This window comes from Myotis daubentonii, chromosome 11 (genome assembly GCF_963259705.1).
Source record: "Myotis daubentonii chromosome 11, mMyoDau2.1, whole genome shotgun sequence".
Lineage (NCBI taxonomy): Eukaryota > Metazoa > Chordata > Mammalia > Chiroptera > Vespertilionidae > Myotis > Myotis daubentonii.
Genome location: NC_081850.1, coordinates 7,203,732 through 7,226,983, shown reverse-complemented (window position 1 = coordinate 7,226,983; position 23,252 = coordinate 7,203,732). Strand labels below are relative to the sequence as shown.

At 42.6% G+C, this 23,252-nt stretch overlaps 1 protein-coding gene across 1 annotated transcript in view; it reads left to right on the top strand.

Annotated features, from left to right (window-relative positions):
• Positions 1-7,806: 7,806 nt before the first annotated feature.
• The window catches only part of ERCC6L2 (ERCC excision repair 6 like 2), a 123,094-nt gene continuing 107,648 nt past the window's right edge, over positions 7,807-23,252 (top strand). Inside the window, exons 1-2 of the mRNA XM_059656405.1 lie at positions 7,807-8,182; positions 13,207-13,631. Coding sequence (XP_059512388.1) covers positions 8,137-8,182; positions 13,207-13,631 — 471 coding nt within the window. The 5' untranslated portion in view covers positions 7,807-8,136. The remainder of the gene's footprint in view (positions 8,183-13,206; positions 13,632-23,252) is intronic.

The following is a 23,252-nucleotide window of genomic DNA, read 5'->3' as shown; positions in this document are numbered from 1 at the left end:
GCCCACCTTAACCGTTTTTAAATGTACAATTCAGTGTACATTTCACTATCCATCCCTGTAACTTCATCATATAAAACTCAAATTCTATACCTATAAACAATAGCTCATTTTCCTCTCCCCGTAGCCCCTGGCAATCACGGTAACATTTTGTCTATGATTTTGACTACTCTGAGTACCTCATATAAATGGGATCACAGTGTATTTGTCTTTTTATAACTGGCTTATTTCACTTAGCATAATGTCCTCAGGTTTATCAATATGTAGCATATTGGAGAATTTTCTTCCTTTTTAAGGTGGAATAATATTCCATTGTATGTATATATATAATATTTTACAACCCATTCATTGGTTAATAGAACTTGGGTTGCTCCCACATTTTAGCTATTGTCCACAATGCTGCTATGAATATGGGTGTGCCATTTTTAATTCCCACCAACAGTACTCAAGCATTACATTCTTCACATTCTCTCCAACAATTATTATTTTTTGATAGCAAATAATCCTAATGGGCCTGGCTAGCATGGCATCGACCTATGAACTAAGAGGTCACAGTTTGGATCCTGGTCAGGGCACATGCCCAGGTTGCAGGCTCAATCCTCTGTAGTGGGTGTGCAGGAGGCAGCAGACCTATAATTCTCTCTCATCATTGATGTTTCTATCTCTCTCCCTCTGCCTTTCTCTCTGAAATCAATAAAAATAGAATAAAAAATGATAATCCTAATGGGTATGAGGTGGTACCTCAGTTTTGATTTGCATTTCTTTAATGCTTAGTGATGTTGAGCACCCTTTCATGTGTTAATGGGCCATTCATATATCTTCTTTGGAGAAATGTCTATTTAAGTCCTTTGCCCATTTTTTATCTGGCTGTTTTTTCTGTTGTAAAGTTTTACAAGTTCCTTATATTTTCTGAATATAAATTATTTATTAGATATATGATTTGCAAATATTTTCTCTCATTCTGTTGGTTGCCCTTTTAGTCTGTGAATAGTGTCTTTTGATGCACAAAATTTTTAAATTTTCATTAAGTTCAATTTGTCTATTTTTTCTTTTGTTACTTATGCCTTTGGTGTCATATCCAAGAAATTATTGCCAAAACCAATGCTATGAAGCTTTTGTTCTGTTTTCTTGTAAGAGTTTTAGTGTAATAGGTCTTAAAATTTAGTTATTTGGTCCATTTTGAGTGGATTTTTGTATATGGTGTTAGATAAGGGTCCAACTTCATTCTTTTGCATGTGGACTTCGTTTTCCTAGCACCATTTGTTGAAGAGACTGTCCTTTCCCCTATGGAATGGTCCTGCCACCTTGTTAAAAGTCATTTGACCAGCCCTAGTCGGCGTGGTTCAGTGGATAGAGCATCGGCCTGCGGACTGAAGGATTGCAGGTTAGATTCCCGTCAAGGGCATATGCCTGAGTTACGGGCTTGATCCCCAGTAGGGGGTGTGCAGGAGGGCAGCCGATCAATGATTCTCTCTCATCATTGATGTTTCTATCTCTCCCTCTCCCTTCCTCTCTGAAATCAATAAAAATATATTTTTAAAAAATCATTTGACCATGTGAGGGTTTATTTTTAGTCCCTCTATTCTATTCCTTTGCTCTATGTGTCTGTTTTTATGCTAGTACTGCACTGTTTTAATTGCTATAGCTTTGTAATAATTGTTGAAATCAGAAAGTATGAGTCTTCCAGACTTGTTCTTCTTTTTCAAGATTGATTTTGGCTATTCTGGGTACCTTGAAATTCTATATGAATTTTGGGGTAGGTTTTACAATTTTGGCTATTCTGGGTACCTTGAAATTCTATATGAATTTTGCCTCCCCTTCAAATAGTCATTGGGATTTTGATAAGAATTAGATTGACTGTAGATCACTTTGAATAGTATGGACATCTTAATATTAAATTTTCCAATCCACGAACATGAGCTGTGTTTCCATCTATTTGTGTCTTCTTTAATTTCTTTTAGAAATGTTTCTAATTTTCAGTGTACGAGACTTTCATCTTCTTGGTTAAGTTAATTCCTAAGTATTTTATTATTTTTTACTAGTGGCCCGTTGCACGGACTGATGCACATTGAAAGGAAGTTAATTATAAGAAATATTTTAATATCACTATTTGCCCTTTCTCTATAATAAAGTATCAACCTAATTCATGATCGACAATGACAGATCGAAACACATGCATGCAATTGGCGCCAGCAAGAGCTTTATATGTATTGTGCATGGGCGAGTCAACTTGGCCTTTTATATATATAGAACTAGGGGCCCAGTGCATGAATTCGTGCATATTGGAAGACCTGTGGGCAGTGAGGCTGCAGTGGGCACAGGGGCGGGTCTTGGCCCATCCTCCGTGCCCCCACCCGACCCCTCTCGCTGCAGCCCCCAGTCCCGTCTGCCAGCAGCCCCGCTCCCGCTGCTCTCATGTGCTGACAGTGCTGGCGCTGTTCACACCCGCTGATGGTGCAGAGCAATTGGGGTCAGCACCAGCAACGGGTGCGAGCGGCAGCTGCCAGCCCCGATCACCCCTCAGGAGCAGGGGGAGGTGTAGAAGCCCTCAGGGGCGATCAGGGCAGCAGCTGCCGCTCGCACCCACTGATGGCACCGGCAGTGGGTACGAGCAGCGGCTCTGGCGCTGGTAGCAGGTGTGAGTGGTAGCTGCCGGCCCTGATCGCCTCTCAGGAGCAGGAGGAGGTGCAGGAGGTGCCTTTTACATTTATGTGGTTAATTTCTTTATCCTTGAGGCTTTTTACATTAAAGCTTGTTTTGTCTGGTATTACTATTTTGAGCTATTCTAAGTATTTTTTTTCTTTACTATTTTTCCATTATATCTTTTTGTTTTACTTTCAACCTTTATTGCCTTTATTTTTCAGGTGTATATCTACACTAATAAAAGAGAAAAATGGTAATTGGCGTACGGCGATACCCGTTTCATTGGCTAATCAGGGCTATATGCAAATTAACTGCCAACTAAGATTGGCAGTTAACTGCCAACAACAATGGCGGTTAATTTGCATATGTAGGCACAATGCAGGGAGGCGAAAGGGAAAGCAGGAAGAAGCCCCCTGCCACTGACAGTGATTGGAAACCCAGGGGGGAGCTAAGAGCTGGGGGGCAGGGCAAAGGCGGCCCTGGGACCGCCTTTGCCCTGCCCCCCAGCCATGATCGGAGAATCAGGCGACTTTGCCGCCCTGGCCAGTGATAGCAGGAAGTAGGGGTGGAGCCAGCGATGGGAGCTGGACACGGTCGAAGCTGGCAGTCCCGGGAGCTAGGGGTCCCTTGCCTGGGCCTAAAGCGAAGCCCACGATCGCGGGGCCGCTGCAGCTGCGGGTCCCCGCTGCCCGGGCCGGACGCCTAGGCCAGAGGGGTTAGGCCTGGGCAGGGGCGGAGCCTGCAACCGCGGGGAGCTGGGGGTCCCCTGCCCAGGCCTGACACCTCTGCCGGAGGCCTCAGGCCTGGTCAAGGGGCCGATCCGGTGATTGGTGATCGGAGGGTGATGAGGGTCAACTCCTCTCGCCGAGGCATCAGGCCTGGGCGGGGGCCAGAGCCAGTGATCGGGGGGAGATGGGGGTCCCCTGTCCAAGCCTGACACCTCTGGCGGAGGCGTCAGGCCTGGGCAAGGGGCCGATCAGGTGATCAGAGGGTGATGGGGGTCTACGCCTCTGGCGGAGGCGTCAGGCTTGGGCAAGGGGCAGAGCCAGCAATCGGAGGGGTCTGGGGGCCCCTTGCCCAGGCCTGACGCCTGGGCCAGAGGCATCAGGCCTGTGCTGGGGGCAGAACCAGTGATGGGGGAAATGAGGGTCCCCTGCCCAGGCCTGACGCCTCTGGCCCAGGCGTCAGGCTGGGCAAGGGGCCCATCCTGCGATTGGAGGGTGATGGGGGTCAACGCCTGAGGGCTCCCAGTATGTGAGAGGGGGCAGGCTGGGCTGAGGGACACTCCCCCCCCACACACCCAGTGCATGAATTTCGTGCACCAGGCCCCTAGTCTTATAATAACATACAGCTGTATTTAGTTTTTATCCAATCTGAGAGAACCTATACCAAGAAAATTAATCTGCTTAATACATTTATTGCTTTTGCATAAATATATAGTTACTAATTTGTGCTTTCTATTAATCATGTTTTTGCTTTATTTTTCTCCTTTCCTGCCTTGGTTTGATTACATTTTCTTTAACTTATACCTTTCCAGGTTTCTGATATCAAATGAGAATCTCAGTTCCAACTTGGGACCTTATGAGAGCTTAAGACCATGTCTTCTGTTCCCACAGGCTGTTAAAACTTGGAGCTTTTGGTAACTGAGATAGGCAAATGCCTCCAGGACAGCAGCGACATAAGTGCCAGCTTAATAAGTTACTTTTCAGCCCCTTCTCTATGTTTGGCCTCTGAGTATTTTACATACTTTTTTGCATTTTGAGTATTTTCCTAAAAGCATTTCAACCTGAAGTCCTTGGGTGTTTTGCTGAAGGACTTTTAGGCTTATTACCTGATGTGAGATACGAAATAGTATATGAAACAGAATCACAGATTTTAATTTTTCAAATTTAAAACTATCTCCTGTGAAATATTTTTATATGCCCATATTAGAATTAGAATCAGGAATCATGTTCTAGTTCTGATTTTGTGACCCTGGTAAACCCCTAATATTTCTCAAACTATTTTATCACCTCTAAATTAGAGTACTGGATGAGAGTCAGAAGTAAAAACAGCATTGGTGAAGGTTCAAGATGTAATAATACTCATCATATTCCTAACACTAACTTGCCATTGATTACCTATCTTTCACTATACCTGGCTTAAGCCTCATATTGTCCTTTTGTTGATCAGAGTTGTTTTATTTTAGTTAAAAAACAACATAAAGTTTACCATCTTAACCATTTTAAGTGTACCATTCAGTAATGTTAAGCATATCCATTCTTGTGCAACCTTGACTTTTAAACTTCAAGGTTTAGATTACTTATTGTAATAAAAGGACACTTCTATTTTTTAAAAATATATTTTATTGATTTTTTTTACAGAGAGGAAGGGAGAGAGATAGAAAGCTAGAAACATCAATGGGAGAGAAACATCCATCAGCTGCCTCCTGCACACCTCCTACTGGGGATGTGCCTGCAACCAAGGTACATGCCCTTGACCGGAATCGAACCTGGGACCTTTCAGTCTGCAGGCCGAAGCTCTATCCACTGAGCCAAACCAGTTAGGGCGACACTTCTATTTTTACCATTTCTACCTTGTCCTTACTCATCTCTTATTCCTTTCCTTCCCTATGCTATCATCATCTGTTCCCCCCACCCCGCCTTTTTTTGTAGTTTTAATAGGCTTATTTTTTCTAGATCCTTCTGTGCCAATGACTTTGCACATGATTTAGTTATTCAACATTACTTATATTGATCTCAGGAATTCCTGAATATTTTGTAAGACTCAATTTCATTTTGCGGTGACTAGCATCATAGTGTTAGATGTTTACAACATCAGCACCTAAACAAGGATGTTCTTGCTATGGGCCCAGATTAAAGCCACTGTTAAGCAGGAAAGCAGGAGGGGGGACATAATCGGGGAGAATGTTTGAGGATGTCTAATTTGTGAGTCATCTAATTCACTAAAACATACTTTTATGTCATGATGCTTCACTATGCATCATAGCCATGGTGGTGATGTTAAAGGATAAATACTCAGAAAAATGAAGCCTCCTCCTCTTCTTTAAGTCAAAAGGGTATTCCTTCCACTAGATGACTTCTTTCATTTAAATCAAATTTTACTTCTAAATTCGTCTTGACTTCTATTAAGAGGTCAACTTTTTAAGGATCAACATCATAAATCAGTGGACCTCCAGAAAAATAAGACTATGTTACACACCTAGTCATTTCAGTGGGATAAAATAAATCAAACTTCTCTGGTAGTTGTAGAAAAAAAGTAAGCTGGATTAAAATTTCCCTTTACCATTGGTTTTAGAAACAATGTGAAAAGGGTTTAAGTAAAACAGATATTTCATCAATTGCAAGAAGCAGATATTTTTCCTACATTTAAAAATTTCCAATATTAGGGTGCATATTAAAATCAAGAATTACAATAATCATCAGTAGGCTCCAACTCCCCCCCCCCCCCCCCCCCGCTTTAAAAGCTGTACCTAAATAACGTGCCTTACAACTTACGGTGTTTTAAATTAGAATCTAGTCCAAAAGTCTAATCTAAGTTAGAATGTTAGTACCAACTCTTAGCCAAAAATACTAAACTGAAGCAAAGCCTATGCAGAATACGACTTTCCATTGATAATAATGGTAACAGCAATGCATATATTCCTTACTATAACCAGGTACTATTTTAGGTATGTTTACTTCTTACAATAACCCTTTTTAGGTAGATTACTATTATTAGCCCCTTTGCTGTCATGGGTCAGGACACTGAAGCAGGGAGGCTTTATGAACAACTTCTCAATGATGTGTGAAAGTGAACACCTTACGTATAATCAGTGGGTGAGTTGGATGTTTCTCTGAGATACGAAGTTTTTATCTGCTAGTAAGTTTTGTGAAAGCTGATACTGATGGAGCAAAGAGCCATAGTTTTCCTCATCAGGACCCTGTGGGAGGCAGAATATACTAATCCCCACCTCCCACCCCCAAAAGATGTTCGCATCCTCATCTTAGAGGCCCATGAATGTTACTCTTCATTGGAAAGAGACTTTGTTAACGAGATTAAGGGTATAGACCTTGAAGTGGGAAAATTATCCTGGATTGTTCAGGTCGATCCGATCTTATACGAGCCCTTAAACATCAAAGAATCTTTCCTAGCTGCGGCAGGAAGGGCCAGAGGAAGGGAGCCAGGAGCCAATGATGTCTCTCTAGACTCTAGTCTAGAAGCTGGAAAAGGGCTTTTCCTTGGAGCCTCCAGTGAGCTGGCCTAACGGGACCCGCGGAAGACTTCTGCCCTGCCGACCTGTAAGATGATACATCTGTGCCGTCTACACTCTGTAAGGCTACACTTCTGTGCTGTTTAAGTCTGTGGTGACTTGTGCAGCAGCCTCAGGACCTAAGACAGGTCCACTCGGGCTAGCCCGGTTCAAGGAACTACGGTACAGTTTACAAAAGCTCCCAACGAGTGAGGGGAGCCTTTCTGCGTGAACCCGAATGCAGTCGGCCTGGAACAGTGTCAGGTGCGCAGCTCCCGTTTAACCGACTGCTGGGCGGAAGGCTGCCCCGGAGATGCTTTGAAAAACAGGCTAGACGTGCTGTGCCCTACAAACCACTGGCAGCTCGAGCTACACACGCAAACACTCGATTTTCATGGCATTTTTACCTCTGCCTTCTGTGTGTGGCACGTGCTGCTGGTTTTGTACTCCCATTAGGATTTTTATGACTTGCTGTATCTTAGTGTCTGACAAGAAAAACGCGCTAAGTTCACCCGCGGGGGTCCCGGGGCGTGGGCGTCCCACGGGGCTGCAGCAGCACCCGGGAAGGAAGCGCTCGCCTCCTAGAGCTCCTGGGTTTGCAGCTGGAACAAGGAAACCAAACGCCAAATATCAGCAGGTCCTGGGGACGACCGTGACGCTTCTTACCCGCCCTTGGAGAACCACAGCAGGACAGAGCCCGAGAGCCTCTCCTAGGCTCCCCGAGCAGCAGGTCCTGCACCACGTGAGCGAGCGGCATCTAACCTCGCGACACTTCCAACTATCGCGAACTTTTGTGTTCCAGCTCTCAGGGGAGAAAAGAGCGCAGGAGAGTGGCTCCGCCCCTGTAAACCAAGATTTTGTTCTCGCGAGATCCCGATGACAGTTCGGAAGCCCGATCTCGCGGGATTTTCCGAGTCGGGGCGGGAAGTTGTGGTGGGCCGTAGTGGGAGGCCCGCCCTAAGAGGGAGGGTCAAGGGATCGCCATGCATGTCGGCTGTTCTCTCTTCGGCAGCGGAGCCCCAGCCGACTAGGTGAGCGCCGCCCCGCCAGCCTCCACAGCGCTCTTCGGCTCTGCCCCTGCCTCGGACGCCACCGCTCCTTCTCCCCGGACCGCATCAGGCTGCACTTTTGCTCTCTCTCGCCGGTGGCGTCGGGGTTTAGGGGGGCGATGCACGGAGCGGGGCGGGAGGTGGTGGTGTCCGCGGTCTGCGGGCTCGCCCCCTCCCCGCCGTCCTCGAGGCTGCCAGGCCCCGCCCCCGGGCCAGATGGATCCCTCCGCCCCGAAGCCCCGCGTGGAAACCGCCGGCAAAGGTATAAGCTCCGAGCTTGCCACTCCGCTGACCCCGCTCTGTGCTGCGCCGGGCGGACCTGTTCCTGCTGGTCCCCCGGGGCTGGGGTTTGACCCGGCGGCGCCCCTGAGTGACAGCTGGAGGTGCGAACCCTCCAAGGCGGGGCCCACTGCCTTGCGGTTCGGCGCTGGGAGCCGGACTCTGCTGTCACACTGCCCTGGGATGAGTACCGGCTCTGACAGCTCCTTGCTGAGCAGCTTTGGGCACGAAGAACTGAGGTCCTGTCTGAGTTCTTGTGATTATTAAATGAGACGGTGTATACAAAGCACTTGTGACCCAGGGTCTGGCCCATAATAAGCGCTCAGTCTATGTTTGGTATTTCTTATTCTTTATCCTGGTACGTCCTGTTTCTTATTCATGGTAGAAGTTTGTTGTTAAGTTGATGAAAAACGCAGAGACTTTTAGTTTAGTTTACTTTATAACACAAAGAGCTTAATATATAATGTATTGAGCCAGGGACTTATAAGTACACTTTTAAAGAATCACCAAGAGGGCGTTTACATAGGATTTAGTTATCTGCCACAAGTCATCAGAGATACCTTGTCGCCCCCGAATGAATAGCTTTCGTTATAGCGATATAACAACAGCAACATGCCCAATGTTTGTCTACATACTTTCCTTTGGGGACGATCACGATCTCATTAAATAGATGAACTCAGAGCTAAAATTCAAAGAGGTTTATGTAACAAGTCAAAACTGAAGGACAGAATTAATGATATTCTAACCCAGGGAGCACAAATATCAATACCTGTAGAGCCCTGGCAGGTGAAATAAATAGATGAAGCTGTTGAGTGGAGATTATAGTGACTGGGATGCTCATGCCTCAGTTCAGAGGAGTAGGGGCTACTCCTGCCAAGTGGTCAGTCATGTGTGAGCTGGTACAGCATGGGCTTCCAGATCAGATACCGTGGTTCATACCAGGCTCTCTCTCTGCAGCTGTGTGGCCATGGGCAAGTTGGTTAACCTTTATCTGTTGCAACACTTGTAAAATGGAACTGATGATATTGCTTACCTGAAGTAATGCAAGGGTGGTTGGGAGGCTTAAATGAGCTGCTACCTCCGAAGCACATGCTGGCACACACAAAGCCTTCGGATGTTGGCTATATGTCAATAGTTGTTCATTCTGCACGTATTTGAGCTTCAGATATTGTTCTAGGTGCCCAGGAGGTAGCGGTGAACACAGATTAAGCCCTGCTCCAGGGAACGTATGTTTAAGTTGAGGAGATAAACAATAACAGATATGTAATATTTTTCTCTGAAAACGGAATAAAGCAGGGTAGAGGAAGAGAGAAAGGCAGGGACTTCTAGTTTAGATTGGGTGGTCAGAGAAGACCCCTCTGAGGAGATGCCATTTAAAGCAGAGAGCTGAATGAAGTGAAAGCATCAGTCACTGGTTGGTATTCAGGGAGAGTGTTGGGGAAGAAACAGAAAGCCCAAGAGCCCAGCAGTGGGAGCGCGCTTGCCACGGTGAGCAGCAGCAAGGAGGCCCCTTTGGAATGCAAGAGGGAGAGCTGGTAGGAAATGACGTTAAAGAGGAAAACAGACCAGATCATAAGGAGCCTTACTTTCCCCCCCTCTCCTCCCCCCGCCCCCCCCCCCCCCCCCACCACACACACACCATTCAACCCAACATGAAATCCTCCCAATTTAAGCGATTTATTCTGGAGTTTGAATCCTGAAGGATCCCAGCCCTAGCTCAAACTTAACTATTTAGTTTTAGAAATTAGCCAAACTCAGGAACCAAGTAGAATGCCATACTTTTTTGTGTGAAGCCCATAAGGCTTCTGCCCATGCTGTACCCTCTGACTGACACACTCTTCTTAGACCTTTTCCCCATGTTTCCTCGATACTTCTTTCTTATAGCTCACTGTTCTCTTCTTCCAGAACACTTACGACAGTTTCATGTTTGTAAACTTTCAGTAGCTGTCTCCCTCAGGAAGTATCAAGGATCTCTGAGATCAAGGATGTGTTTACGTTAATAAATTCAGCACATGTTTATTGAATACCTACTGTGTGCTGGTCCTGGGGATAAAACTTAGAACAATACAGACATTTTCTTTGAAAAGAAGTTATTTTCTAGTGGGAAAGACAGATAAACACAAGTAAACATGAGAAACATTGGGATAAGTACTGTGGAGGCAATAAAATAATGAGTTAGAGAATAATGGAGCACCCTACTTTAAATAAGGTGGTCAGAGACAAAATCTCCGAGGAGATGACATAAAAACAGCTGGGAGAAGACATGCTTAGCATGTTTGAATCAAGGGTAAGTTGGAGAAGTAAGTACAGACAGATCACACAGGGGCTAATGTGCCACGGATGGTTATTGAAAGATTTTAAGTTAAAGATTTGCTAATAATTTGCATTTTTAAACAGTATTGCTGCTATATGGAAAATGGATTATAGGGGAAATAGTGGCTGCAGAGAGAATGGTTGGGAGCCTATGGCAGTAATTGAGGAGAAAGCCAAAGCTGGCATACTTCAGGGCGGAAGTCAGCAAACCATGGTTGTGGACCAGATCTGGAACACTTGTTTTTGTAGATAAAGTCTTATGGGAACACAGCCATAGCCAAGTATTTAATGTGTTGTCTGGCCTCTTTTACATTACAAGGGCAAGGCCTGCAAGATCCAAAATAACAAGTAGCTAAAATCGGACTCTACAGAATAGTTTGGCAACAGTTGTTTCGTGGAGAAAAGTGATACATTTTTGAGGTAGAAACAGCAGGACGTTCTGATGGATTGGATGTAGGGAGTAACATAAAAAGAGGAATAAGGGCAGACTGAAGGCTTTATACCTTGAAAAGTTGGTTACACGATGCTGCCATTTAATGAGATTCAGAAAGTCTGGTTCTTAGCTAGGTTTAATCACTATAATTTTTTCTTAATTTTAAAGGATGATTATTAAAGCTGAGACAGTGAAACAAGGAAGGGCCGACGAAAACAGGAGAGGGACTAGGTGGGGAAATGAGCCTCGGCGGGTCTGCTTTGGTTCACTGAGACGTCAGAAAAGGGGGCCTGGGGCACAGGTGCAGGGGCTTGGCCTGGGATGAACTGCCCTGCCCATTGCTGCCCTGGCTGTTTAGAGTTTGGGAGTTGCATGTCTGGGGGAGGGGGCGGGGAAGGGCACAGACGCTCCAGGGAGGGTGTGCCACATCATTATAATTTTTTACGTTGGTTTTTAAAATTTTGTACCCATCGTTTGGATTAGTATCTAGTTAATAATTGGTGTTAAGTCATAGATGTTGAATAATAAAAAAAAATGAGTTTTAGGTCTTTAAAAATTAGAAGGCATTTGCTGAGTAGCCAAACAAATCACGTGAAACAGAAATAATGTATTAAGAATTGCTATAAGGGTTAATTTATGTTTTAAGGTCCAAAGAGTTACTATTTTAGAAATAGGGCCTATTGATCTATGTGTTATTTCCTGTACGGTGGATCAAAGTTTTAGATTCACATTTAAACTTCGTCTTTTAGAATAGCGTAGCAGTTCTCAAATAGTTTGAATCCAAATATTAGAGTGGGAGAACAAATTTTTTCTGTGTACTTTGAATGTTATGCAAAACAGTCTCACCACAGTTAGTGGGAATAATGGTTTTACTTTTAAAGAACAACTGATGAGAAATAGCATAATGAGCTATTCTTGAGAGAATATAGACATACTAGTCATATTATAATCATAAATGTCATCAAAACCTAACTTGAAATCATTGAGAAGACCTAGAAAACTAGCAGTGGTCATCCAATCTCACCGAGAAATGTGTGAGAAAAGTAATTCCTACTGTTCTTACCATTGTAGCCAAATAATTCCTCTGGTGTTCTTGCTATAAGAAATTTCATTTGCAGAATTATTTTTACTTAATTTCCTCTATTTGATACTTTTTAATTGTACCAATAGTATACTCTATAGAGACTCCTCTCCCCAATCATAGTGCTATATTTTCTGAATAGAAAATAAAACAGCTCTACAGTTAAGTACAGAATAAATTCATGTATATAAAGGTCAGACCCTCCAAAAAATAATAGAATCTGAGCAAAAAGAGATCTTAGAATTTATCTGTCTCTTAATACTCTTAACTCTTCAAAACCTAGAAGGGAAAAAACCTTGACAAAGCTGGTACACATCACTGAATTGGGGGTTCTCGTGGTTAGTTGTACACATACACATAAAACAACAGTTTAGACGGGGGTCCTCAGACTACGGCCCGCGGGCCACATGCAAATACAAATATTGTATTTGTTCCCGTTTTGTTTTTTTACTTCAAAATAAGATATGTGCAGTGTGCATAGGAATTTGTTCATAGTTTTTTTTTTTAAACTGTAGTCCGGCCCTCCAGCGGTCTGAGGGACAGTGAACTGGCCCCCTGTTTAAAAAGTTTGAGGACCCCTGGGTTAGAAGCAGCAGTATTGACAATGAGAAGATACAGCTGTCTCCAGAGAAAGAAGATGGAGTAACTGTGAAAAAGAAGATAGAAGAATTACAAAAGCATTGCTGTCCAGAGGATTTTAGCTTACTGCTCAGGAAGTCCTATTCTCTATTACTCTACCATGTCATGAATAATATTTATGATGTTAATGAGTCATCATGGATATTTAAATCAGTGGTTCTCAGCCCTGGCTGTGGAGCAGAATCAACTTTTGAATTCAACAGTAACCATCAAACAAAGTAATAAAACCGGGTGCCCATGGCCTATATCCACCAAATCAGAATCGACAGGGGTAATGTCCAAGCATGTTTGAGGAGATTATGATGCAACCAGGGTGAGAACGACTGAAAATAGATTATGTACCCTTTATTCTCCTTTGTATAGAACATCTGATGATATATTTAAGGAAAATATTTATACATGTTATATGTATAATTTATCTTGTTTCAGTTATTTAGAAGAGTATTTATGTGAGGTATTTTTTTCTCGTAGTAGTGGATAAATGAGGTGGTACTTTTATAAGCTAGATTTGGAAACTTTATTTTCTTCTTTATTATTACAGACATATGGCACCCAGGAGAAAGATGTCTTGTCCCTTCTCCAGATAATGAAAAACTTTGTGAAGCAAGTATAAAATCTATCATCGTGGATGAAAATGGGAAGTCATTTGCAATCATCTTATATTCAGATTTTCAAGAAAGGAAAGTACCTCTTAAAAGACTTCAAGAAGTAAAATCTGTTAAAGATTGCTCCAGGAGTTTCATATTTGATGATGAAGATTTAGAAAAACCTTATTTCCCAGACCGAAAATTTCCATCATCTGCTGTTGCTTTTCAGTTATCTGAAGATGGAGACTCCATTCCTTACACCATTAATAGGTATTTGAGAGACTATCAAAGGGAAGGAGCCCAGTTTCTTTATGGACACTTCATCCAAGGAAGAGGGTGTATTCTTGGTGATGATATGGGACTGGGAAAAACAGTACAGGTAATTACTTTAATTACTTGATAATTAATATTCCATAAAGTCATTTTATTATAAATATGAGTAGGTACCATATGGAAATCTCTTGTTTTTACTCTCAGTTCTTATGATAGCTGGTGTGTGTATGTGTCACCCACCTGACAGTAAAGTCCGTAAAGTTAAGGACAATGCCTTAGTCATTATTTTATCCTCAGAACTTACTTAGTAGTACTTAGTATTTATGAAATATATTATTCAAAATAATGTTTTGGCTTGATTTTACCTTTGGTAGTACTAGCAGTAAGATATCAGTTGTATTAGTTTAACTTTCTTAGTAATACTTGATGGAAGGAAAGTGGTCTGATATTTATTGAGCTGGATAGCATTGTTAAATTGATCCTTACAGGCCTTTTGTGCCCATTGCATCAGAAGTTCCCTAGCCTGGGATCCCTGGGCCACTAGGAGTTCTATTGGTAGACATTTCCCTAAAATGTGTGCTGGAATTTACATGCACTATACATGCCTTTCCGCTGAGAGGATCTACATTAGTTAGCTATTGCTGCAAAACAAATTACACCAAAATTCGGTAGCTTAAAAATGATGCACATTTATCATATTGTAGTTTTTGTGGGTCACAAGTTCAGGTACAGTTTAGCTGGGTCATCTGTCTCTGTCTCTCGCGATGCTTTTGCCCACGCTAGAATGTTCTTTCTCACACTTCTTTGACTAGCCAATGCTTGTTCATCTTCCAAATCAGAAAGGTGAGGGTGCAACAAAAAGTGACCTGCAGTTTGGGAACCCTACCTTAAAACTATTTAAGTACAGTGCAAATTCTTCTGCAAGTTTTAGGCTCAAGTTTAGTTTTCATCTGTGAAGCCCATGTTACAAAGAAATTCCCTGTATTTTATACTTCATAAAGTGATTTCACTGTATGATTTTATGTTACCTGACACACTGAAATCATTGGAAGGCTCTGAGTTGTATTATATGCTGTGAAAGTCTTTGAGAGTTCATCTCCTGAAGACGAGGAAGTAGTTTCTGTACTAATTTTGATTCTTAGCTGGACTGTCTGATCCTTGGGGACCTAGTTCTCTGGTTCTCGTAATTCAGAGAATAATTTCTACATAAATAGGAAGTTTGGGAGACCCATATAAGATAGAGTCTAGAGATATAATGACTATACACTGAGTGGCCAGATTATTATGACCACCTGACATTTGTAGGCAAATTAGCTATAATTTCGCGCTGAAGCTGCTAGAAGGCCGGACTATTATAAATAGGGAAGCAGGATGTTTACCACAACAGTAGAAGTGATTTTTTTCTGAAGATATGGGTAAACAATGCGATTTAACAGCCTTTGAATGTGGGATATATTTGAATGTGAGTGGCCAGATTATTATGACTGGCCAGATTATTATGACCACCCATCACTACTTCGTTGGGCCACCTTTTGCCTTCAATACTGCGGCAATTCTTCTTGGCATTGACTCCACGAGATGTTGAAAGGTGATGTGAGGAATCTGACACCGTGCCTGATGAATAGCACTGTCGAGTTCTGTGAGATTTGATGGTTGTGGAACCAGCTGCCTGATGGCTCTTTTAATTTCGTCCCACAAATGCTCAATTGGATTGAGATCTGGTGATTGTGGGGGCCACCTAAGCAAGGTAAAGTCTCCCTCATGTTCTTGAAAGCACTCCTGCACAATATGAGCACCGTGGCATGGTGCATTGTCTTGTTGGAAGAAGCCATCTCCATTGGGATACGCCATCAACATGACAGGATGAACTTGATCAGCAATGTTGCGCTATTCAGACGTTGTTCCACACGAATTAAAGGGCCCAAATCATGCCAGGAAAACATGCCCCAAACCATAACACTGCCCCCACCAGCTTGAACGGTTGTATTCATGCATGTGGGGTGCATGCTTTCATGCTGGTACCGCCAAATTCTCACTCTGCCATCTGCATGATGCAACTGGAAACGTGATTCATCGGAGCACATGACTTTTTTCCAATGCTCAACTGTCCAATCCTTGTGTTCCTGTGCGAATTGGAGACGTTTTATCTTGGTAACTGCAGACAGCAAAGGTGTTCGAACAGGCCTTTGGCTTCCATATCCCATTCGATGTAGTGTACGGCTAATTTGCCTACAAATGTCAGGTGGTCATAATAATCTGGCCACTCAGTGTATACACTAGTGAACTAGTGACCTCATTAACTGTTGAAGAAATGTGATGTTAATGAGGTCACTAGTATTTAAAAATGCAGTAGAATTAGGCCCATGAAAATAGAACATTGACATTTACTGTTTGAACTATAGTATTATCTTCTTTATATTTTTCCTTTTTCATTTTTCTGTTATCATCCCTTAAGTTTTCCTCTTCTTACATTCTAACTCGGCCATAATATGAAATTGAGTTCTTCTTCTTCTTCAAAAAAAGCTTGCTTTATTATACCAAATAAAATTTGCCTCCCTCATTTCAAATTTAAAAGTAGGCAAATTTGATATTTTTCATTCTTCAAGGGATGAGGATTAAAAAATGTTTATTTAATCTAGTGACATGGAAATCATTGTTATCTTGAGCAAAAGCCATTTTGCTAGAATTTTAGAGTTACAAGCCAGGAAGAAGTAGGTGAAGACTTGGACACAGCGAGTAGCCTCATCTCTTTAAGAAATATGGCCTTGAAAGGAAACGAAACAAAAGAGACCTACTAGTAGCCGAAGAGGATGGGATTTTGAGGGAGTTTCTTTTTTGTTTGTTTTGTATCATTAAGGAATAGGAGGAACTTGTGTGTTGTTGTTTTTTTAAGTGAATTGGAAGGATCTGATTGACAGTGAGCATGGTACAACATACATAAATATATGCATAACATACAATTCATATATGCATGTCCATGAACACACAGACATACATAAATATGCAAAAAGTGGAATCACTACTATCTTACAAGCTGATAAAAAAAAATCTTATTATGAAACTTTTCAAACATAAAGAAGAGTGGGGAGAATTGTACAATGAATATTCACCATTTAGATTCTGTTAATTTTCTGTTTCTTTACATATGCCTTTATCACATATCTGACCATCCATCAAGCCATCTTTTGGATGCATTTTAAAGTAGCAGATATTAGTATATTCTATCCCCAAATACTTGAGCTCTCATGTTATTAGAGTTCAAAATTTATTTATAATTATTTTATTCATTTTGAAATAAAATTTACAATGAAATGCACAAACCTTAAGTATACTCACCATTCTGTGAATTCTGACAAATGTACATCTCTGTAATAAGTAAAATAAACCCCCTCAAGGTACGGAATATTATATCATCACCTCAGAAACTGTCTTCATTTCTCGTTCCGTACGGCCCCAAGGGGCGGGCATTGTTGTGCTTCTTACGTCAGAGATGAGCTTTGCCTTTTCAGCGCTCGTCGTGTAGGAATAGGTGCTCCCTTTTGTTCACCCGCCCTCCTGCTGGCGGACTGTTTCCCGTGTAGCTGTTATAAGTAAAACTATTGACAACTTTCTTGAACAGTCTCTTGTGTTTTCATTTCTGTTGGGTAAATAATAAGGAATGGAATTACTTGGTCATAGAGCTGATGTGTGTTTAGTTTTGTAAGAAATTGCCAAACCTTTTATCAGAGTGTTCCGACCACTTTGCATTCCTACCAAGAACGTATGAGAATTATGGTTGTTTCATGTCCTCATAAAACTTGGTTTGGTCGGTCTTATTAATTTCAGCAGTTTGGTTAGGTATGTATGTATGTGTTTGCTTGCGTGTTGTTTATATACTTTATTGAGGTGCAATTGACATGCAATAAACTACATAATTTTAATTAATTAATTAATTAATTAGCTATTTAACTATAATAAACAATTTCAACTGGACTATATAGGTTTTGGAAACTGACCTTTGCTAATCAAATAGCTCAACTGATAGAAGGGGGATAGAAAGGGCACTTACTATATAGCAGTGCTTTCTCAAACGTGTGATCTCTGGACCAAAAGCATCAGCATCACCTGGGAACTTGTTAGCATTGTAACTTCATGGACCTTAACCCAGACTTACCGAGTCAGAAGCTCCAGAGGTGGGACTCAGCAATCCGTGTTTTAACAGATTATTTGAGGCCCACTGAAGTCTGACAACCTTTGCTCAGAATATTGTTTTTCGGAGTGGTAGAAAACTTTGGTTAATTTGGTGATTTGGTTCAGTGAAGGTTGGTTAAGAGAGTGTTTAGTCTATGAGAATATTTATACATAGAATGATGACCATTTTACTTAAAATATTTAAAAATAGATATTAGAGATAATCTTGTTCAGCTTTTTTATTTGATAAATGAAGAAACTGAGGCAACAGGAATACTGAATGACTTCCCTATCTAAGTTCATACACAGGAAGTAACTATTTTCATTTCCATTTAGTATTCTTTTTTTCCTTCTCTCTACCCTTTACTGCCTGTATCTTGTAGTCTCTTATTTAGCTTTTAATGAACTGCATTCATTCAATGAGCTGACATTTATTAAGCACCTAATGTGGTTTAGATTCTGAAGAGCCTAATATAAATGGATACAATCACTGTATTTGCAGAGTTCACAAATGGTGATCAAAAGAAATGAAGCCAAAGGGTCTTCAGCCCGTCTTGCAAGTGGATGGAAGGAAGAGCAGGCCTGCCTGTGGGTGTCAGGGGAGGCTTTACACAGAAATTGGTATTTTCGTTCTTTGTGTTGGGTTTGCTTTTGAAATCCCACCAAAACTTAGAACTAATTTGAGTGATATCAATTAGGACATTAAAGGTTTGTGTGTTTTCTCACTTTTTCATTAAAGGGCATAGCTCTCGTACAGTATTTGAAAGGTTTATCATAAAAGGAAATCTCACTCATTGAATCAAAATTATTTTTTAATCTTAATTTGGTAATTCACTTTAATAGGCACAGGCTTAAAACTCTTACATATGTACAACATGTGCTTCGCAAGTTTGTTTCCCCATCTACTATGTGAAGAAGATGCGGTTAGTACTTTTTGAGCAGCAGAAGAGAAATTTGGAAACTACAAAGATTTTCTTTGAATCTTTGCTTTTGTATTATTAGATATTACATAATCAAAGATGTTACCTCTGAAAGCTATTGTTTAAAAAAAGACATGTATAGTAAACCTCAATCCTGAGAGAAATGGTGGGGTTGCTGATAATTACAGCTTTCTTAGGCTATTGTCAACACCATCTTTTGGATAATATGATCTGAGATTCAAGAACTATACTAAAATTTAAAAGTTCTTAGGATTACAAATTATGTCATTCATTTAAGAATATAGTAATGAAGAAAAAGTAATATTGGCTGTGTTTCATGGATAAGATCCCATAATATCCACTGTGAGGGACTAATTAACCTGCAGAGCCACAGGTCCTTTAAAGAAGAAACAAAAATGTTCTCATGTTTTAAAGATAAAGTGCTTTTCTTTTTTGGCCTCTGATTTATCCTGTATATCATGTGCTGTCTGTACATGAGGGAAATGGCCTATAAAAATGTTTTCCTGACATTTAGAAAGGAATGCCTGTGAAAACAGAAAGCTTTCTCAGAGTGATATTTTATCTGAAACTAGAGGCCTGGTGCATGAAATTCGTGCACAGAGGGCGTCCCCTCAGCCCCTGCACCCTCTCCAATCCGGGACCCCCTCACAATCCTGAACTACTGGCTCCTAATTTCTCACCTGTCTGCCTGTCTGGTCGCCCCTAACTGCCCCCCCTGCTGGCCTGATCACTCTTCATTGCCTCTGCATGCTGGCCTGATTGCCCCCAACTGCCCCCCCCCCCCGCTGGCCTGGTCTCCCCTAATTGCCCCCCACTGCTAGTCAGGTTGCCCCCAACTGCCCCCTCCCTGCCAGCCTGGTCGCTCCTAACTGCCCCCCTTGGCGTCCTAGTTGCCCCTCACTGCCCCCCCTGCCAGCCTAATCACCTCCAACTGCCCCCCCTGCTGGCCTAGTCACCCCCAACTGCACCCCCCCCCCCGAGACCTGGTCATCCCTAACTGCCCCCCCTCCAGCCTGGTCGCCTCTTACTGCCCTCCCCCCCTGCTGGCCTGGTCACCGCCAACTGCCCCTGCTGCCAGCCTGGTCGCCCCTCACAGCCCCCCTGCCGGCCTGGTTGCCCCACACAGTCTGCTGTTTAGTCATTTGGTCGTCTCTCACTAACCACCCTGCCAGCCTGGTCGTAGGCAGCCATCTTGTGAGGGTGTGAGGGTTAATTTGCATATTACCTCTTTATTATATAGGATGCAGGACTTTTACAATTGCATAGGTATCTAATTTAAATGGTTATTTTTGTTCTTTTCATCTTTAAACATAATTTTAGAAGTATTTCAGTTAGTGTGTATTCTCAACTAAAGTTGTTTATCTTTATTTTAACCTACTTTTTTGGAGGGTGGGTAGATGCATAATCTTAGGAGGTAGTGTAGATTATTTAAATGAAATGCAAAGATTTTTCTTTTAAATTATTAGTGTATGTAGTGAATTGAATAAAGCAAATCCATAATTAGAGCTTATAAATTTAGTCACCCTCTATGGAACTTTTTATAAAGATAAAATTGTTAAATAGACTAGACATTTCACATATCTTTGTTTCATGGAATTTGAAAAATTAAATTAGAATTAAGATTTTATATCATCTAAAATGAATAGATTGAATTATGAATCATAATTAGGAATATAGTTTTCATATAATGAAACAATCCATAGATGAGTTAAAAGCAAAGCAAAAGATTACTTTTTATTTTATTTTATTATTTTTTTAATTTTTAATTAAATCTTTATTGTTCAGATTATTACAGTTGTTCCTCTTTTTTCCTCCCATAGCTCCCCTCCACCCAGTTCCTACCCCACCCTCTGCCCTTACCCCCCTCCCCACTGTCCTCATCCATAGGTGTATGATTTTTGTCCAGTCTCTTCCCGCATCCCCCACATCCCTTCCCCCACTCCCAGAATAGACAGTCCACTCCCTTTCTATGCCCCTGATTCTGTTATAATCACCAGTTTATTCTGTTCATCAGATTATTTATTCATTTGATTTTTAGATTCACTTGTTAATAGATATCTATTTGTTGTTCATAATTTGTATCTGTACCTTTTTCTTCTTCTTCCTCTTCTTAAAGGATACCTTTCAGCATTTCATATAATACTAGTTTGGTGGTAATAAACTCCTTTAGTATTTCCTTATCTGTGAAGCTCTTTATCTGACCTTCAATTCTGAATGATAGCTTTGCTGGATAAAGTAATCTTGGTTGTAGGTTCTTGGCATTCATCACTTTGAATATTTCTTGCCATTCCCTTCTGGCCTGCAGAGTTTCTGTTGAGAAATCAGCTGACAGTCATATGGGTACTCCCTTGTAGGTTACTGACTGTCTTTTTCTTGCTGCTTTTAAGATTCTCTCTTTGTCTTTTGCTCTTGGCATTTTAATGATGATGTGTCTTGGTGTGGTCCTCTTTGGATTCCTTTTGTTTGGGGTTCTCTGCGCTTCCTGGACTTGTAAGTCTATTTCTTTCACCAGGTGGGGGAAGTTTTCTGTCATTATTTCTTCAAATAGGTTTTCAATATCTTGCTCTCTCTCTTCTTCTGGCACCCCTATAATTCTGATGTTGGTACGCTTAAAGTTGTCCCAGAGGCTCCTTACACTATCTTCATATTTTTAGATTCTTTTTTCGTTTTGCTTTTCCGGTTGGGTGTTTTTTGCTTCTTCGTATTTCAGATCTTTAACTTGATTCTTGCGCTCCTCTAGTCTGCTGTTGGGAGTCTGTATAATATTCTTTATTTCAGTCAGTGTATGCTTAATTTCTATTTGGTCCTTTTTTGCAACTTCTAGGGTCTCGCTAGACTTATTGAGGATCTCATTAAATTTATCGGCGGTCTCACTAGATTTCTTGAATGTCTCACAAAGTTTATCGGCGGTTTCTAGAAAATTCTTGAAAAACCTTAAAAGTGTGGTTTTGAACTCTATATCCAGTAGTTTGTTTTCCTCCATTTCTGTCATTTGTGACTTGTTTCTTTGTCTCCGCATTTTTTATGCTTCTCTGTGTTGATAGAGTGGCTTTCTGTGTTAGGTGTCCTATAGGGCCCACTGGCTCAGCCTCCCCAATTACCTGAGGTGGACACTCTTGGTGCATCCCCTTGTGGGCTTTGTGCACAGTCTTGTTGTAGTTAAGCCTTGATTGTAGTTGGTATCACTGGGAGGAATTGACCTCCAGGCCAATTGGCTGTGAGAATCAGCTGTGTCTACAGTGGGAGAACTTCTGTGCTGGAGACACCCTTATGGGGCAAGACTTGCTTCAGTGGGGCCTTGGTGCTCACTGAGTCTGCCCCCTGATTGTGTCCCTTATGGATCTGAGGAGTTGTAATCTGGATGGTCCCACTCTGACCACTGGGTACACTGGCTCTTGGATCTAAGGAGGTGCTAATTTAGCCTCTGCCTGAGGCTACCCAGCAGGAGCTCAGCCGTGAAGCAATGCAAGCTGCTGTGGAGCCTTGGGCCTTCTTTTGGAAGTTCTGGGTCTCTCTGACCCAGCTGCAGTTGGTTAGGTAATTTTCAGATTGCAAAGGGCCAGGCCTTTCATATGCAAAAGCCAGTGCACAGCTTGGGCAGGGCAGGGTCCCAGGGGATCAACAGGGCAGAGCAAGCAGCTCACCCTCAATTGCACCCCTCCCACCTGCTGGCCTGATTGCCTCTTACTGCCCCCCCCCCCCCCCCGCCAGCCTGGTCGCCCCCAACTGCCCTCCCGGGCCGACCTGGTCGCACCTCATGGCACCCCCACCAGCCTAGTCACCCCACGCAGCCTGCTGTTCAGTTGTTTGGTTGTCCCTCACTAACCCCTCTGCTGGCCTGGTCGCCCCATGCAGCCTGCTTGTTCAGTTGTTTGGTCGTCCCTCACTAACCCCTGTGCCGGCCTGGTGGTAGGCAGCCATGTTGTGAGAGCATGAGGGTTAATTTGCATATTACTTCTTATATAGGATATGTATTAAATTTTTTCTAATACTTTTCTGCTTCAGTTTAGATAATCACATTTTTCTCCTTTATTCTGTTAATGTATTATAGTATACTAGGTGCCCGGTGCACGAAATTCGTGCACTGGGTGTGTGTGTGTGTGTGGGGGAGTGTCCCTCAGCCCATCCTGCCCCCACTCACATACTGGGAGCCCTCAGGTGTTGATCCCCATCACCCTCCAATCGCAGGATCGGCCCCTTGCCCAGGCCTGACACCTCTGGCCTAGGCGTCCGGCCCGGGCAGTGGGGACCCACAGCTGCTGCGGCCCCACGATTGTGGGCTTCGCTTTAGGCCCAGGCAAGGGACCCCTACCTCCTGGGAGTGCCAGCTTCGACCGTGCCCAGCTCCCATCACTGGCTCCACCCCTACTTCCTGCTATCACTGGCCAGGGCGGAAAAGGCACCTGATTCTCCGATCATGGCTGGGGGGCAGGGCAAAGGCGGCCCCAGGGCCGCCTTTGCCCTGCCCCCCAGCTCTTAGCTCCCCCCTGGGTTTCTGATCACTGTCAGTGGCAGGGGGCTTCTTCCTGCTTTCCCTTTCGCCTCCCTGCATTGTGCCTACATATGCAAATTAACCGCCATTGTTGTTGGCAGTTAACTGCCAATCTTAGTTGGCA